Source organism: Momordica charantia, assembly GCF_013281855.1.
Source record: "Momordica charantia cultivar OHB3-1 chromosome 8 unlocalized genomic scaffold, Mcharantia_2.0 BLBB01000008.1, whole genome shotgun sequence".
NCBI classification, from domain to species: domain Eukaryota; kingdom Viridiplantae; phylum Streptophyta; class Magnoliopsida; order Cucurbitales; family Cucurbitaceae; genus Momordica; species Momordica charantia.
In genome coordinates, this window is record NW_028275166.1 from 23,557,665 (window position 1) to 23,576,704 (window position 19,040).

At 35.5% G+C, this 19,040-nt stretch overlaps 1 protein-coding gene and 1 pseudogene across 1 annotated transcript; one reads left to right on the top strand and one right to left on the bottom strand.

Moving 5' to 3' along the window:
- The first annotated feature begins 2,634 nt into the window (after positions 1–2,634).
- LOC111025124 (serine/threonine-protein phosphatase PP2A-2 catalytic subunit) lies at positions 2,635–17,781 on the top strand. Its single transcript, XM_088127232.1, has 6 exons — positions 2,635–3,247; positions 6,191–6,305; positions 12,746–12,854; positions 12,935–13,012; positions 16,942–17,133; positions 17,237–17,781. The coding sequence occupies exons 1-6, from the start codon at positions 2,995–2,997 to the stop codon at positions 17,408–17,410; spliced, it is 921 nt and encodes a 306-aa protein (XP_087983358.1). The 5' UTR covers positions 2,635–2,994; the 3' UTR covers positions 17,411–17,781.
- On the bottom strand, positions 7,832–10,628 carry LOC148209822 (uncharacterized; annotated as a pseudogene).
- Positions 17,782–19,040: the final 1,259 nt, after the last annotated feature.

A 19,040-nucleotide genomic window follows, 5' to 3' on the forward strand; every position in this document is an offset into this window, starting at 1 on the left:
ACTCAACATAGGCGACAACGACGACCACCATACGTGTCTTTCTCTTGGCATAGGAAGCAATGACGACCTTGAAGTTGAATATATTTTTTACTAGGTGGGTTTGGCTCTATATTACAAATGTAGGTGCTTTTCTTTTTTTTCTTTTGTTGGGTGAAATAATAATGAAGGAAAAAACTCTTAGTGTGTCATAGATGTTCAATTAGTATATTGGAATAGGATATCTCCTCCATTTCAATATGTTTGATCAAGAAAATGATCAAGTCTGTAGCAAAGCTTGAACTAACAAATTGAGGGACCTACAAAAGGAAGTAACAACTCCCACACTCAAGTTAGTACTTATCTAATCTATTACTCGAGAGATAATAGTTTCGCGTACTTGAAAGCGAGGCAAGACTCCCTATTTATAGAGACGAGCTACGTACATGACCTCTGACAGCAGCTTGTTGTCTGAGATTGTGTTAAGAGGTTTGCACCTACAGCTACTCTTATAGGTCGGCTCGTCCTTTAAGAAGGTCAGTCGAGATGGGTGATATGGTTTAATCAGCTTGGCATCCCATGTCGAGCTGCCAATAAAATTCCTGAATGATGAGTTGCATTTAGTTTTTCCCTTTACTTGGGTGAACAACGACTTCAAGGTACTCTAATATTGACATGTGGGGTAGTTAATGATTCGCCTCCAATACAATACAAGAGATGATTGGGAGGAGCTAGTAGTATCTTAGTGTAAAATATATAGAAACCCTAGACTGAGAAAGAAAGAAAGAAGAAAGAGGGAAAAAAAAAACCCTCGATTTGGTTTTATGCTCCACTTAGACGAACTGATTTCGTTTGATCGAAAATTGACTCAACCCGACCAACTTACATCCTTAATAGTAGTGATGTAATTATAGTAGAAACTTTAGGTGGACATAAATGGAGGCAAGCAAAAAATGGTTGCAGGTCACGTTTGGTCGTCATTCAAAGGTGGAATTGTTCATTTTGTACTTTCTTTGACCAAATACTTCAACTACTTTATTGTCAATAAATAAATCAAGACTTTCAACTACCTTATTCCCTTCACAATCCCAACTTCACTAAAAACAAGAAGCAGCCAAATTCATGCATCATTGCCAAATAGAATAAAGAGAATAAATAAAATAAATCAAACCAAATAAAAATTTTAAAATCTCGTCACGAAAATATTCAAACTTAGGTATGAATTAAAGTTGATCAAAAGTATCCAAATTCAATGTCAAAATGTAAAACACCCTAATAAAGAAAGAATTATTCAACCCGGCTAATAAAACTAATACACACGAACAAACTTTATTTGTTTACAAAAATACCCACAAATAGAAACAAATAAATAAAAAATATTAATTTCAAATTTTTTAGACATAGTTGATTTGGTGTGAGAATCTTTTAAGTATTTAGATTCTCATGTTTGTTTGACATTAACATTGGATGCCCAAACATCCTACAATATTTAGTGAACTGTGTAATTATGAACTTATTGTTAACTGAAATTTTCATTGCTCATGGGTCATTCATTCTTTTGGACAAAAATTTATTTTATGCTTAGATGTTAAAACAAATTATCTAACTAAATGTTAACTTGAGTATAGCTAAACTAATTAAAATATATATTTTAGATCAAAATGTTGGAGGTTCGAATCCTCACCCTTACATCTTGTCGAACTTAAAAAAAAATCGTAATTATATAATTATATATTTTACTATTTGAATTACTAAACCCTAATTTGTTGTCCTTGAAAAAATACTTGAAAATTTGTTGTATTTAAAATAATACTCGAAAGTACGGTGGTGACTAAAACAGTAATTTAACGTTCCACTTATTATTTCCGAACTCTCAATAATATTACGCTGTGGTCGTTGCTATCGTACACAGCGGGGGATCACGCAAAATTGTCCAATTAAACGGTTGGGGAGGGACACGTGGCATGATCTTGTAAGGTTTGACTCGGCGAAGCCACCGGGAAAAGAAAAATTTTCTCTCATTCCAATATTCCACTCTTTGACGAAACAATGATTAAAAAGAAAAGGAAGTAAGATTATTTTTTTTTTTTGAAAAAAAAGTAAAATAATTGTTTCTAAAAAAAGTAAAATAAAGCCCCATTTCTCAATTTTCTTTTGATATATATATTTATAAATATTCTCTTGAAGAAAAAAAAATACATTATATATTTTATAATTAAGTTTATTTTATTTTTCTTAAATGTCAGAAGCTTGATTTTTTTTTCTCCTTTACTTTATTAAGTTCAGACCAAACGTCTTTTATAAAACACATATTTTTATTTGATGTGGTTGTCTCTTTTTTATTTTTGCATTTAAATTTACCATAAAAATATCTTGATCTTATTAATTTAAAATAACGGTTTAACAATAATCTAAATAACACTTCAAACTTTTATTTACGTGTATATATAGAGAGTTATTTAAAAAAGTTATCCAAAAAATTTTTAAATTAACTAAATAAAGACGAGAGAATTCGAATTCATGATTTGGAGCTAAGTCGGTATGAACTAAAATAAAATATAAAAATGCAAGGAATAAACTAGAAATTAAATTGAAAAAGGAAAAAAAAGATTGGAATGTTGTGTGGTTATCCTATCCCGCATTTCATTTGCATTCGAGTTTCATTTTGGAGGTCTCCCCATCTGGCAAATCCCTTTCCCTCTTTCAATTTTCGTCTACACATAAATACGATTTCAATTTCCATTTCGATTTTTACGAATTTTCTCGAGAAACTCAGAACCAGCTCACAGATGATCCCAGATTCCGCACTCGCAACCATCTGCTTTCTTCCTCGATTTCCTGTTTGAGACCTAGCTCACCATTCGCTGCCATTCATTCCCATGGTTCTGCAATCCGATTGAGCCAACGAGGGATTGCAATTCTCTCTCTCCCGGGGCGTGGAGAGATCACTAGCTTCTCGATCCAGTCTCTTCACAATCTTCGATCTGTAATTGCGGATCTGAAGAGCCCGGAAGGACGATGCCGTCTCACGCGGATCTGGACCGTCAGATCGAGCATCTGATGGAGTGTAAGCCTCTGTCGGAGGCGGAGGTTAAGACGCTCTGTGATCAGGCCAGGACGATATTGGTGGAGGAATACAACGTTCAGCCCGTGAAGTGCCCGGTAACCGTGTGTGGGGATATTCACGGCCAGTTTTATGATCTCGTCGAACTCTTTCGGATAGGAGGGAATGCTCCCGACACTAATTATCTCTTCATGGGTGATTATGTGGGTGAGTTTTTTCGGACTGAATGTGCTTCTTAGATCAATTATATCTTTTTTTTTTTTTTTTTTGGGGAGAGGGTATTTTTCATGCTAGGTAAGTTATCCAGTCAGGTAGGTTTATGGTATCCATTTTTAGAACAATTTCTTTTATCTGCTTTCTAACCTAATTGATATTTGCGAATTTAGTGATGCGGAGGTGAAGTTACATCACCCCACATGGTTGATTTTGGGCTTTACATCTGGTCCTTAATTTGTTCTATTTTATGGTTTACAGAGAAGTTGGATTTCGTTTGTGTCATTAACACAATGAATATTTCTTTGACATCCTCAAAATTTTAGTCGTTAAATCTGTTGTCCATGTTTTTGGCTTTTAGTTTGATGGATATAGTCGTAGTGGAACTGGAGGTTTAGTTTGGTAGAGCAGGCTTCATTTATCGCATTTTATCCAAGATCAGTGTCTTTTAAGATGTAAAACCTCCAGGGAGTCTAATTGAGGTGTGAGTCTATGCGTAATATGCATATGTACATACATATAGACTCACATAGAACTCTCAATTGAAGAATACGAATACCTGTAAGTTATTTTTTCAAGCTGTATAACTCATTGTGTATAAAATTTTATCAAATATGAATGAAGGAAAAGGGAAAAGGGAAAAAGGAAATTATAGGTTTATTGTCATTCACAAAATAAAATGAGGAAGGAGCTTAAATGAGGAAAAATTCTAGAAAAGGGAAGTTTTCGAAAGTACAGTTTTTTTTACCCATGTAATCAATCGAGTCAGACCTTTGATTTTAAGTTTTAGTTTTATCAAATTGAATCTTGAACTTGAATGAGGGGTAAAAGTGAAAATTATACCCTTTAGTTGAGTTATTCTTTCTGGATATTTGTAGCTAGGTGTGAACGTTCTTGTGGTCGGCTGAGGCTATTTTTTCATCTGCTAGTTTTTGTGACCATGTTGGGTCCTTGTGACTAGGCTTGCCATGTTGATTATTGAGTTTGGGCATATTTTTAGATGCATGATTTTAAGGTTGGGTTTGAGCATTTTGTTGTTGGATTCTATGGGTGTTTTCCTTACTGAATCTTGGGTGATGTTGGTCGATTTTTTAGCAATTTTTTAGTTTGGTTCCATGTTTTAATTAGATGAAATAAAAACTTTAAAAGCCAAAATTTGGCTTGGGGGTGTTTTTGATGCTATAGTTTACAAAGTTGTCACTTGGTGTAAAACTTCTCCTATTTTCCACCACTATAGCTTTTCTTCCCTCTTGACAAATTGGAAATGTCTTATGTAACCCTTCTTGGGCTTTTGTAATTTCACTCATCAATGAAATTGTTTCTTACACACAAAAAAAAATTGGCTTGGGGGTGTTTTTGGGAGTTCTTCTACAGAAGTGATTTTTGTTAAAATTGCTTCTACTTATAAGTAAACAAGTACTTTAGCAAGGAGGACTTTAAAATAAAACACTTAGAATATCTCAAAACTGCCTTTAATTTCCTTTAAATTGATCTTTGGATGATTAATATTTACTTAACAGATGTTTCCAAAATTGACAAATTACCAAAATGAATATAATTAATATATAACAAAATTACTATAATGAAAACAATTAAGATTACAAAAGAAAAAAAGATATAAATGTGGGAAGTACGTGTAGAGAGCTAGAGAGGCTAGCAAAAGAAAGTGTGTGACATGAGATTAGCGGTGTGTGTAGAGTGGTAAGTAAAAGTATGGTTTGAAAGGATGATGCATATATTTATGATTTATTCTAGCATTCTTTTGGCATCTATGGCTTGAAAGGAATGAGAGACTTTTCAACAACTAAGATAATTCTTTCAATTAATTCTTAAAAACTCTCATTTTTGTTGCCCTCACTTGATGGAAATGTTATTCTTCTTCCAACATCTGTACTTTAAACACTGTTTTAGCCAATTGGTTGAGCTTTTTATAATCTTCATTGGTTTGTTGTTGGGCCTTTTTCCCCCCTTTTCATTTCTGTTTCTTATAAAAAACAATGATGCACGTATTTGAACATCAGTTGGAAAGTTTGCCATAAGATCTGCTTTGATTAAGTAAAGAATTTTATGTGATTAATTGGTCTAGTTGTCAAAAGGATAACACAAACTTCAATGCCTTTGAGATCTTTGATTTCAGCCTTGGTTGGTCACCAACTTGGGATAGTATCTTATGGGATGGGGTGAATCTAGTAAGTTCATAGAGTAGTTGATGTGAAGAAGAAAGTACTTTTTTTTGGTGAGTAGTTTGTAGTTAAGAGGGTAATTCTCTAATTTTCCTCTTAGTTTATTCTAACTTTTAATTTTGTGTTTAATAGGTCGCTCAACTTAAAGTGTCTAGTAGGTCGTTAAACTTTCAAATTTGTGTCTAAGAGGTCCCTAACATCGACATTCTTTAAAACTAATTGATCTAGTCGACATAAAATTGAGTTTTGTGCCCAATAGGACCATCAACTTTCAATTTTGTGTCTATTAAGTCTCTGACTTTTTAAAATGGTCAATTGGGTCACGTACATATTAAATACGAAATTGAAAATTTTGCAGCCTATTAGACATAATTGAAAATTTAGGAACTTATTAGATATTTTTTTTAGGTTCTGAGACCTATTAGACATTTTTTAGGGTTTAGGGACCTATTAGATACAAACTAGAGAGTTAAGAGACTAAACTTGTAATTTAACCTAATATTTTTTCATATCCACATTTTCTTTGTTTTCTATCAAAAAAGATAGGTGGTTATAGAAGGGAAACTAACCAATGTGTAAGGTCCTTGGTTTATGCTGTGGTTTGTTTCCCTTTGAATTTGAAGAAATATATTCTTCAACCTTCTTGGTTGGAATGAAGTGGCATGTAGTGTTAGTGGGTATGCTTAATTCTCTCTCATGCTCAATGCACCATATTTTTCTCTCGTTGTCATGAATCATTATATCATTGGTGCAGACCGTGGATATTATTCCGTGGAGACTGTTACACTTCTAGTGGCTCTGAAAGTTCGTTATAGAGATAGAATTACAATCTTGAGGGGAAATCATGAGAGCAGGCAAATAACTCAAGTGTAAGATTGTTTAAATTCCTCTAAGTTCTTACATTACTTGACCTTTAATTTTTTTTTGTATTTATCACCAGACTGTATTTACTCCATGATTCCAGCAATGAGTGCACTTATGTTCTTCTGGAACTGCATTGTTTTTTTTTTATTTCTGCATGTATTTTTTCTGTTTGTAATATTATATTATAACAGTCTCCCTTTCTAAATGATTCATGGCCTGCTTTCCCATTTTTAATTACATTATATGGATTTTTAATCTTTAAATCCAATGCTTATATTGCTTAAGTTATTATGGTAGCTTCTCATGCATCATTTTAGGGTGAGCCTGTGAGGTCGTGACTTGAGATTCCATTTCTAGTAGTGACTTTTGTAGCTTATGAAATGGGCATTACATTTTGTGATCGTGTTGCTCATGCATCAATTTTTGCTCATTTTGGGCTAAAAGTTTATTTTTCTTTTTTTTTTTTTTGGGGGGGGGGGGGGGGGATAAGAATCAATTTCTTTAAAAAGAAGTACAAGAAGATGGAGAAGACAACCATGCCAAAGAGCTTTATAAAAGGGGCTCCCATTGACATAAATTATAGATGGATTGGAGTTACATAAGGAACTCAAAACTGTACACCACAAAGAATTCAAAAGCCTAATAGCATTTGAAAGGTCACTCTGATCTTTGCTTTTATCCACAAAAACTTTACGTCTCTTACTGGCCATATTTTTTAGAGGGAAGCCATCTCAGCACTCTTCAAGATCTTGGCTTTCTGTTTGAATAGGATGCCCAAACAGAAACTACTCCAGTCATTAGAACTCTTTGGTAAGCATGAATAAAATGCAAAGCCCTTTTTTTCTTTTTCCATTATTATATTATTTTTTTATAAGAATCAATACTTTCATTATAAAAAAATGCAAAGCCTCGACCGCTTGATTCAGCATGGTGGTGGTCTACGTCTCCTGAAATCTGCTTGCAAAGGTTGCACCAGTTTGGAGAGATCGGATTATGGGGATATCTTTTTCGTAGCATATTTGCTGTGTTTGTCCCTTACAAACTAAGGATCACATGAACTCAACTCTTTAACCTTTTTAGGGATATTTTGCTTCCTCCAAATAGCTTCCAAATGTTTGCAGGAGTAACACCTTGATTTTTCTGGCACAAACATTTGAATCTCTTCGGTGATTAGGTTGGCCTATATCTAGAATGACAGCCAGGTGCGTGTTCCTAAAGTTCTCTGTAATTCAAATTTCTTCTGAAATGGGTATGCTCAGTGTTTTAAAAAGCTCGAGGCGCACTAAAGCCCAATAGACCTCTGGAGCTTAAGCGTGAGGCGCAAAAAAAAGCGTGGACTTTTTTTCGCGAGGCGCACTATATATGAAAATAAATAAAAATATATATACACACATATAAAACATATAAAAGCCAAATAAGATTAGAAAACATCATAAGTCTACTTTTAGCATAAAGAATCATGGTCCACAAAAACATGAAAATGGTCCTAAACTAGTATAAGACTATAAGTAAGATAGTTCAAAATAAAAATCTAAAGATCAAACTCAACATCACTAAATAGTTCTTCAATTTCATCATTTTCCCCCTCTCCATCATTAGACTTGTAGTCATCTGCATCTTCCTCCTCGGTGTAATCTTCATCATCAATCAATTGTATGGGTGTGGGGCCGTGTGGATTGAGAGGAACTTGAAGCTCCAATCGTAGCCTACTTCTTGACCTTGACGTACTTGCTCTAGAATGATAGGCATGTTCTTCTGCTCCAGTAGCTCTCGGAACATCACCCCATGTTAAGGAATCATCACCAAATACAAGATCATTATCCTCTTCAGATTCACTATCCATTCTCCCTATCAGCCACTCATTACTATCATCGATATCCTTCAAAGAGATAGGGTCGATTGTGTTCCGCATGTTATGTCGTCGTTTCAATGCTCTATTATACTTTATGAAGACCAAATCATTCAGACGACGTTGTGCAAGTCTATTTCTTTTTTTCCTATGAAGCTGCAAAGTATAAAAGAAAAAAGTCCTATAACAATAATTCTAACCAAGAAGTTAAAAACATATTTATCAAGTGTCAAAGAACTAACCTGTTCAAAAACACTCCAATTCCGTTCACATCTCGATGCACTACAAGTAAGACCTAGAACTCTCATAGCAAACTTCCTCAAGTTTGGAGTTGATACTCCAGAATCATCCCACCATTCTACTATTAAATTGAACAAAACTATGTTAATAATTTTCAACCAAGTAATCAATCAAACATAATAAATCAGTACTACTAAAGATTACCTGGATCTTTTATTTCTTTTTCTAATCGCCATGGGTTGTCCGAATATCCCTTCGGCGTTCTTGTACTTGGTCAAGCCATGGGTTGTCCGAATATCCCTTCGGTGTTCTTGTACTTGGTCATCTCTTGAATTATCTTGTCTTGTATTTCTAGGGAAGGGACCATTCTTGTGACACATGCATACGTCCTATTAACAACTTCATCATCTTCAGTAATGTTAGGATTTGAATAGAAGAATTCTAGATTTAGATAATATCCTGCTGCATGCAAAGGACGGTGCAACTGAAGATCCCATCTCTGATCGATGATTTGAAAAACATCCTTGTATTTGTCTTCCTTACCATTAAAAAGATTTAGCAATGGCCTCCTTAGCTCTATTCATGACCTCATAAATGTATCCCATGGGAGGCTTCTTCTCACCATCCACCAATCTAAGCACTCGAACTAAAGGGCCCGATACTTTAAGAGCAAATACAATTGTATTCCAGAATGATGCCATTAATATTGTCTGAATAACTCGCTTGCCTTGTTGTTCCTTGCTCCATTTGCTATTTTTCCATTCATCAGATAAACATCTTCCTCAAGTTATTCTTCTGATGATGTATGCTTGATAATGATATACAAGTTGTGGCAAAGCGAGTCTTAGTTGGCCTAACTAACTCCTTATGATTCGTAAAATGCCTCACCATATTTAACAATCCTGGGCGAACATAAATAAAATTACTGATCTTCATGGCTCGTTTTAGTGTGTTGCGGAAATTTGCAATCTTAAATATGTCCTCCAACATCAAGTCCAAGTCCAAGCAATGAGCAGCACATGGCGACCAAAATAAATTTGGTTGTTTTGCTTCTAATAATCTCCCTAGTAACAAAATAAAATAAAAAGATAACATATTAGCCTACTTGAAATGCTTAACTAACATAAGAATAATTTGAAGAGAAGTAATGAATTTGATTTCTTACCCGCCATTACATTTGCTGAAGCACTATCAGTAACGACGTGTGCGACATTGGCTTCTCCAATGCGCTCGACAAAATCAAGTAACTCAAACATTTTCTTCCCGTTCTTTACATAAGATGAAGCATCAATGGACTCAATAAACATTGTGCCTTTAGGACTATTAACTAAAAAGTTAATTAATGTCCTCTCTCTCCTTTCGGTCCATCCATCGGCCATGATATTACATCCAACCTTGGCCCACTCTTCCTTGTGACTCTTCATCAATTCATGTGCTGCTTCTAACTCTTTTTTCAACAACAGCACTCTAAGCTCATAATAAGATGATATTTTTAGTCCAGGACCGAATTGTCCTATTGCTTTAACCATAGGAGCAAAGCTTTCAGAATTGATAGCATTCAAAGGAATTCCAGAATCATAAAACCATCGCGCAATTCTTTGAATTGTGCGCTCCCTCATTTCCTTTTTGTAAGCTTCATTGAGTTTCATTTGTTTGCCTTTCTCATTCTTTCGATTCAGAACTACTGACTCTAGATAGTTCTAGATTAGGAGTAAAAAATGCATCAATCGGACCCTTCTGTCTTGGCTTCTTAGGGTCTAAACTTGGCCTTTGACTAGAAGGTCTCTTACTCGAACTAGTTATGATCAAATCATCCTCATCTTCATCATCCATACCGAAATCCTGGTCATCAATATCAGGTATAAGATTTTTTTGTTCTTTGATCTCCTTCTTCTTGGACATGTGTTCCTTAATTTCTTCCTTCACATGATCCGGACATTTCTTGCATGCGGTTATATTTCTACAACCACCAACAAGGTGTTGTTTCACCCTATAAACTCCTCCTTTTGTGACTTTTGAACAAAAACTACATATAAAAGTAGTCAAATCTTGAGGATTTGCCAAAGTAGCATATTTCCATGCCGGATCTTTTCTTGAGCCTTCATTAGACATCTATGTAAAATTGTAATCATTTAAAAAAAAACAGAATATTAGAGGGACGGAGCTTACTGTTTTAAATTGGAGAAATTGAAGAAAATAGTGTTGGCTTGGAGAAATAGAAAGTGAAGAAGGGATAGAGAAAGAGCTTACTGTCTGTAACTTTGTTGGGGCGGAGAAATAGAAATTGAATACTATAACTTTGTTGTGGAGCTTGCTGTTTTGGATTAGAATAGAAAAAGAGGGAAAGATATGGACTTTCTGTTGGATTGGAGAATTAAAAAATTAGAAATAAAGATAGAGAAAAGAAAAGAAACAGAGGGAGAGAGCTTACAAATGAAGAGGGAGAGTTGCTCAGTCACGGAGTCACCAGCACCACTCACACACGACCACCGGCGGCCGGCCACAGGAGATACAGAGAGAGTCGAAATCGAAATAGAGAGAGAGAGAGAGATTTAGTGAAAATCGAAAATCAAAATAGAGGGAGAAGAAGAACTAAGTGACTGTTGAGTTTTTTACGTGCATGGGAAAGAAATGAAGAAGACTATATGTATCGTCTGTTGAGATTCTTTCCATTTAAAAAAGAGATTCTTTCTATTTAAAAAAAAAATCAAATTAAGATTGGAAATCTGAAAAGGCGTGCGGCGGTTATCATTCCATTTAATTAAACAGACCCTAAATGCAAGGGTTTCTGCGTTTAGGGTCTGTACGATTTTTTTTTTTTAAATAAAAGCCCATGAAGCCCGATGAGGCGCGCGCTTTACGCGCACCTCATTCAGATCGCCTCGCCTTGAAAAGGTAAGGCGCAATAGGTGGGCATATTGCCCAGGCGCGCCTTTTAAAACACTTGTGCTGTTCTTCCTCAGTATGATTCGAGCATTTTCCCACTGAAAAAGTTTGATTATTCACGTCACAGTAATTTCCAAATACAATCTGTTCCTGAGGTTATTTGTAATTTCTCAAGTGCAGTTCTGTTTACACTTGCAAAGACATGGAGTTCTAAGGACTGAGAACCAGAACAAAGGAATTCAAATTTGGTGTATGGTGTATGATATTAAAATTTTGTGGTATTCAAATTATTTTTTAGTTTAAGAAACAATTTCGTTGATGTTATGAAATTACAAAAGTGGGCCCAATTCAATAGATTACATCAAGCTGGAAGCTGAAAAAAAGAGAAGAAAAGCTATAGTTGTGAAATAGGGGGGGTCCTGTACTCCAAGAAACTACCAAATAGACTATAGCTTAAAAAAAACCAATCAAAAGAAAGTTCTTTTTCGTTGAAGATACATGATTCCTCTCTCCAAGTGACCCATAAAAAAGCTTTAATAAAATTCATCCATAGAAGTTTCTTTCCCTTTTTGAAGGGATGGCCCATAAGAGAAACTTCCAGAAAGAGAGGTGGATCGACTGGGAGGGTAGTTGACCAACCAAAAGTCCAAAGAATCATACACCAAAAATGAGTAGCATGGTCACAGGAGACAAAGAGATGCTGTTGTGTTTCCAAATTGGCCTGGCAAACCGTACACCATTGTGGGGAGATAGACAAATATGGAGACCTCTGATGGAGCTTTTCATTTGTGTTGATGGCTTCGTGCCTTAGCTCCCAGATAAAGAATTTCACCTTTCTTGGATAAGGGTCCTTCCAGATAGCTTCATAAATCAGAGAGGAGGGACTATGTTCGGTTGGGAGAGGTCTTTACAAGAGATTTAGTAGAAAAAGGCCCCCTGGTGGTATTCAAATTAGGATATTAATATTAATATTGGATGGTATTCAAATTTGATGCTAAGGTTCAAAAGTGACCCTACGACTAAAATCCTACGAGTTTTCCAAATATTGTAAGGTTAGAGGATTGTCATTAGTCGATGTCACTCAAATTGATTTGTTGAAAAAGGAAAAATGGTGGTATGCTACGGTTTCTAGCATATCTTCCTGTTTGGAGCAGTGTTAGTCTTAGGAAATCTGCAAAAATCTTTTGGTCGTGTAACTGAGTGAATGTTTTTTCCCCAATTTTTAGCATTGGCAATCCCCCCTGAAAACTATAGGATTGTGTTTTACATCTTTCTCTATTGGCTTCTCATGCGCACATGAAAAGAAAAACGTATGATCATGCACTTCTTTGAAAATGTGGAAAATTGTTGTACTTATATTCTATATATGTATATTGTACTAGTTGTCAGGTGTGGCAAGCATATGAACAATTTTTTGTTACTCCCGTCATCTTTATCTGTTTTTATTTATTCAATTTTGTTTGTTTTCAGTTATGGATTCTATGATGAATGTTTGAGAAAATATGGAAATGCAAATGTCTGGAAGCACTTTACCGACCTCTTTGATTATTTACCTCTTACAGCTCTAATTGAGAGTCAGGTTTGTGTTCCTCATGTCACAAATTCCCCACTTGGATTATTGGATGGCTTCTAACAGTATTATAATTTATCCTAGTGTAGGTTTTTTGTTTGCATGGAGGACTTTCGCCATCTTTGGATACCTTGGATAATATCAGAGCTTTGGACCGCATTCAAGAGGTATTCAATGTGTAATGTTAGAAAACACGTGAATTATTTTGAACGCTGCAGTCAACTATTAGCTTCCATTGGTCTATATTTTCAGTGTTTTAGAAGGGGCACTTTCTAGGAAAGATGCAAGAACACAGAACACCTTGCTCTGAGGCTCACTTGGGTGCCTCAAGCCCTATTCTGTTTTATTTCAAAATTCTAATTTCTTTTAAAGGAACTAATAAATACTCTAAAAAATATTGATTTCTCCCCACAATCTCTAGTAAAAGCTGTAATTTTCTTAAATTTTCATTTTCTTAATTATTCATAATACTATACTTTTTCATGTGAAACATTTATTTGCATTTTTCTACTGTGTGCTTAAAAAAACCAACCTTGTTTTTTTGTGCTTTGTGCTTTAAACCCTAGAGGAGTATTACGTTATATATATTATATAATTAAACAATGGAGACTATATTGCTATTTTTAGGCTGGTTTTGAAAATTATTTTAGTCAAATGTAGGAGGCTTGCTCAGTTTTAAAAAAGAAAAGTATTGCAAGAGATTAGTATAGTTCATCTAATTCATGGAACCCCTCTATGTTCATGTTTTCGTCTAGATTTTAGCATTAGAAAAATGAATTGACTGTTCATCTATAATAAAGAATAGAATCCCAATTCCCAATGTTTGTTATTTTCTTGGAGTATTTTATGCAACCATCCTACGGAAACTATGATGACATCTCTGTTAATTTTGAAAGGGCCGATGGTACACATATTTGAAGTTAATGTTCTTTTAGTCTTTAGATGGTTTTAAATTCTTACATGAATTATATATGGCGATGTATTCCTAAAATGAGTGGTTTTATGGAGATCTATAATTTGAGACTGAGTTTTATGGTTGCATGGAATAGGACTTCCAATGTCTAATAAATTGTGTCTTCCTCCAGTTGCACTCACAAAACTAACCTAAAGGGTTGAGGCACTTTTTTTTTTTTTTTTTTTTTTTTGGGATAAGAAACAAAAAGATATGTTCAGAACAAAGAAAGGAGACAGCCTAAAGGTGGAGGGTAGAGGGAATCCTCTCCGGAGCGCTATACAATCACCGTTTTCCAATCTTGAATAAGCAAAAGAAGATTGTAGTTACAAAAAACCTTCCTATGGGATAAAGTCCACCAAGAAGCAATATGCTTTATATTCACACAAAAAAAAGTCAAGCGAGGTCGACTTATCTTCAAATAGATGGCTATTTCTTTCCTTCTAAATGTGCCAAAGGAGAGCCCAGGGCGCACAACTCCAAAGGACCGAAGCCTTACCCTTAAGCTTCACTCCACCGTAGCCTTCAGAAATAAAGTCTATCTTGCTAGGCATACACAAAGAAAGATCCAGAAGAGAAGTAATAAACCCCCAAGCTCTAGCAGCAAAAGGACATAGCAAAAAGAGGTGATCCACCGTTTCAATATCCCTCCTACACATGCTGCACACAGAGGGGGAAAGAGCCCAGTGAGGGAATTTTCTTTGAAGCTTGCCATCAGTGTTTAACCCTCTATAGAAAAGGGTCCAAAGGCAGAACTTAACTTTCTTAGGGATTTAAAATTCCAAATAAGATTTGTAGTTGTTGAATTCAGTCTAGGGTAGGGAGGCGTGAGGGCCATGAACACTAAATTCACGGAAAAGAGCCGAAACTGTCTGCCTTCCACCACAGCTTATCCCTGCTGGTCCCTTAGACCACCCTTTCAATATCTATGAAAGCCGCCCATCTAGTAACCTCCCTCTCAAAAGGATTCCTTCTAAAGCCCAAGTTCCTCATCGAGGCCGCTACTATCCAGCACTCAGCAATAGACATCCCCTTTTTAGAGGATAAAGCATACAGATCCGGGAAGGTGGTGGAGAGAGGGGATGAGTCTATCCAAGGTCCTGCCTAAATCTGACTGATTCACGTGAAGAAACTTTGAAAAAAGAAAGGTTTTGGAAGGAACTAATAGTTCCTTGAATATCTCTCCAAGGTCTTCTTATTGATGAGCCAATTGAAGGCTTGGTCCACCAACCTTGTTAGGATATATTTCTTGGACCTCATCGTATTAGTATTGTTGGAAGTTTTCAAGTTATCTTATTCACGAGGCATGTGGAGTAGTTTATATCCGTCCATTAGAGTGGGAAATTTGGATAGAAAGAAAAAGGAGGATTTTTAAAGAATTAAAAAAATGAGTATTTTCTGAAAGGCTTGGGATAAAATCCGTTTTGTATCATAGTTTTGGTCCTCTATTACTAAATAGTTTTTAACTCCATTTTGTACACTTTTCTGTTATTAAACCATTGCTCCTTATCCTCCTCCTCCCTTAAAAAAGTCATTTTCTTAACCATGACAAGTTGGAGAGCTTTATTTTAATGCCCTCTCCCCTCTTTTAATTTTTTAGGTTTTGGACTACTAGTAACCTTATTCACCATGTAACTTTCCCGTGAACACAATTGTTACGTATAATAAAAGGTGAAGATATTGAAGTGTCTACAGTTAAGTCCAGATGTTTACTTATGTTTTAAGTAAGAAAGAATCTCACTTAATTTTGTCTTCTTTTTGCTTGTTGGCTAATTTGGTGTAGATTGATTCTTATACTTGTAAATTTCTTTCCTTTTTTTCTTATCGAAAATCAGTGATTTCGAGGCGCACCCGGGCGCTCGCCTCAGGCGAGAGGCGAGGCGATTTCTCCCAGGTGCGCCTTGCAACGTGCCCAGGCGAGCGCCTTCAACCGGGCGCTCGCCTTGGCGTGCCTCGGCGCGCCTTTGCTCGCCTATCGCTTGAGGCAAGGCGATCGCCTTGTTGAAGGCGGGCGCACAACAAGCTCACCTCAAATGAAAAACCCTAAAAATTATCCAAATTCTCCTTGACAGCTTCTTCTTCACCTTCTTTGTCTTTGCCGGCAACTATTTGCCTCTATCGATCGTCGAAATTAAAAGGAAAAACATTAGGATGGAAGGAGAATGAAAGGTCGAAGAAAGAAGAATGAAAAGTGGAAGAGTGGAAGGAAAAAGAAGTGTCGAAATTAGGAAGAAGAAGATTCAGATGCAAAGAGAAGAAAAATAAGAAAAGTGGGAGAAAAGCAAAAGCCAGAATTACATTTTCAAGAAGCATTAAATGAGGGTCATGCATGGTATTATTTTCAAGAACATTTAGTGCTAGTGCCATGCATGGTGACTAATAAACAGATGGCAGCTTAAATGGGTTATTGCCATTGCGTTTTACGATATAAAAACTTTTAAAATTTTTATTTTTTAATTTTAAGTGAACTTTTATTTAAATATTAAATTATTAAAATTTTTATTTGTTAATTTAAGTGAACTTTTATTTAAATATTAAATTATTTTTTTAATGTTTTAATGTTTTAAAACACGCTTCTTTATTTTACTTGATATATTTACTGTTTAATCTTATTTAATCTTTTATAACTTTGGAATTTTATATATATATATATATATATAAATAAAGGTGCGCCTTGCTTCACTCAGGCGTCGCTTTTTTATCGCCTCTCGCCTTAAGGCGATCTAAGGGCTTGTCGCCTTGAGGTGCGCCTTGCGTCGAAAACACTGTCGAAAATAAATTTCTTTTTTAGTTCAAGAGGATATCTCATGCTTTTTATATTTTTGTAGTTAGTTTTTCTGATCAAATATAAAAGTTTAGAGGGAAGGTAACAGTAACCATTATGCTTACTAAAAATATAATCATTAGTCTTATAGTCAATATATTTTCTGCGGCCAAAACCTTTAACAAATTAAATTGATATATATTCTCTAGCCAAGAACTTCCTGATATTAATTCCCCGCCCCGCCCCACCCCACCCCACCCCCCAAAAAGTATATTATATTTCTATTTGCAGTTGGATGCAGTAATGTTAGGCAAACCATGAGATGTTTCTTCCTCTTCCCTAATCCTAACTCTTGTATATCCTTTTAATTATGATACTAGGTTCCACACGAGGGACCGATGTGTGATCTCTTATGGTCTGATCCTGATGACCGCTGTGGTTGGGGAATATCTCCACGTGGTGCTGGATATACTTTCGGACAGGATATTGCCACTCAGTTCAACCATACCAATGGGCTGACACTGATATCAAGAGCCCACCAGCTTGTGATGGAGGGATACAATTGGTGTCAGGTGCGTAAATTGGATGGATTGTTTTGCATTATTATTTTTCCAGTTCTTCAAAGGATGTTGTACATTATTCTTGCCGGTTCTTTTCTTGCATTTCTCTTTTTAGGACAAGAATGTGGTGACTGTTTTTAGTGCTCCAAATTATTGTTACCGGTGTGGGAATATGGCTGCAATCCTTGAGATCGGGGAGAATATGGATCAAAATTTTCTACAGTTTGACCCTGCACCACGGCAAATCGAGCCAGATACCACACGCAAGACTCCCGATTATTTTTTGTAAACGCTCTTTCTCCGTCGGCTGCTTTGTAATTCCCCTTTTATCTGCCGTTTTACTGTGAATTTGACTTTAAAGGAGCACTCTTCGTTTAAGTTTTCACCATTCTTTTGTTTCGAGTTTGTGCTGATGCTGCTCTGTTATAATGGTGCTGAAGATTTGAATGATAAAGAAAAATGACAGAAGAATGCGTCAGAGGCCCTATTATCTTGTATATTTTTTAAGAACGAACTAGCGAGCGGCAATAACCTTTCCTGTGATCTGTAATTTTACCTTTCCAAAGTAGAGAGAGCTGATTTTTCGAACGCTTGTAGTATTTTATGTTTGAGATCCCAATGGCTAATGAAACTGCAGGAACTGGTGATTTATTTATCAAAGTTGTATATGTTTCTTGGCCCGGCCCTCTTCCACTTCAAATTTATGCTGGGAATCTTCCATCTTGGTCATTTGATTTGGATTGTTTTTAGTTTAATAACATTTCAGAGTGTAGATTTGAATTTCTGACCTTTTGATCAATAATGTCTTAACTAGTTGAACTATGTTTAAATTAGTGTCATTTGATTTGGACTTTGAGATTAATCTCGCATGTTTGTTTTTACATTGCATCTGGAGTATGGATGCTCTCAAAATACGTATTTTCTCGATGTTGGATTATAAGATATGGGAAAGGTATTTTTTTTTTTCAAATTTTCACTTTGTCAATCAGATATATGGTAAGAGAGATTATGTTTTAGTGATCTCTCAAATCAGGTGGATGTCGGTTAGCGGTAGACGAGATGTTTGTTTCATCTATTCGTTGGAATCAAAGAACGTGGCCAAACCCATAAGACCAATCATTCGACCAATGAAGTCTATTCTACAAAAGAAAAAAAATGATAAGTGATGATCAAGTCTTGTATTATCTATGATAACCCCACTTTTATAATTTCATGTTTGGATAGGATGTTATTGGGTGGGAATGTTGTCAGGATATCAAGGGTAAATTTGTAATCAGTTAGGAAAGTTGCGGGGGTTTGTTTGAGTAGGGAAAGGTGGAAAGAATAAGAATATGCATAGTTTAGGTTTGAGTAAGAATACTCAAGAAATGGGAGGGTCAAGTACCTCAAATTACTTGGGATTGTTCTATCCTTTACATTTCAATATATTTTTAGGTGTTCGGATTCTGTCACGTTCCTAAAAGTTATTGAAGGCTGGAATGCCATCCAGAGCGAAGCACTCGTAGAGGTCCGAGACACTGAATCTTGGTGAAATTTGGAGGTTGGAAGGAAGATCCAAAGACCCTAACTATTTTACCTTCAATTTTGAATAAGTTATAATGGGAAATCTAACCTACAAAAGTAAGTCGTTGCTAGATCTTCAACTTCAAATATTTTCTCACGTCAGTGTGCATTTATAGGCTTGGTTGGACTGCTCTAAATTTTTCTTAACTTTTGCATGCACCTTAACCTTTTTTGCTTTTGGTTTGGTTATATTCACCAAATCAATTGATTGATTGGATAGCTTCGTATTAAGTATAGCAAAAGGAAACTTTCCTATCCATCAATTGGTCATAATAGCAAAAGAACTCAACTTGAGCTAAGGCTAAACTCCACTGTCTACAAGTCTCGCTTCTTATACATCTTATCATATTGCCTAT

Excerpts from the sequence above, each read along its gene's own strand:
- LOC111025124 (XM_088127232.1), top strand. The coding sequence starts at position 2,995 with ATGCCGTCTCACGCGGATCTGGACCGTCAGATCGAGCATCTGATGGAG. Across the intron at positions 3,248-6,190 it reads CTTCATGGGTGATTATGTGG|ACCGTGGATATTATTCCGTG; the intron begins GTGAGTTTTTTC and ends TCATTGGTGCAG. Across the intron at positions 6,306-12,745 it reads AGCAGGCAAATAACTCAAGT|TTATGGATTCTATGATGAAT; the intron begins GTAAGATTGTTT and ends GTTTGTTTTCAG.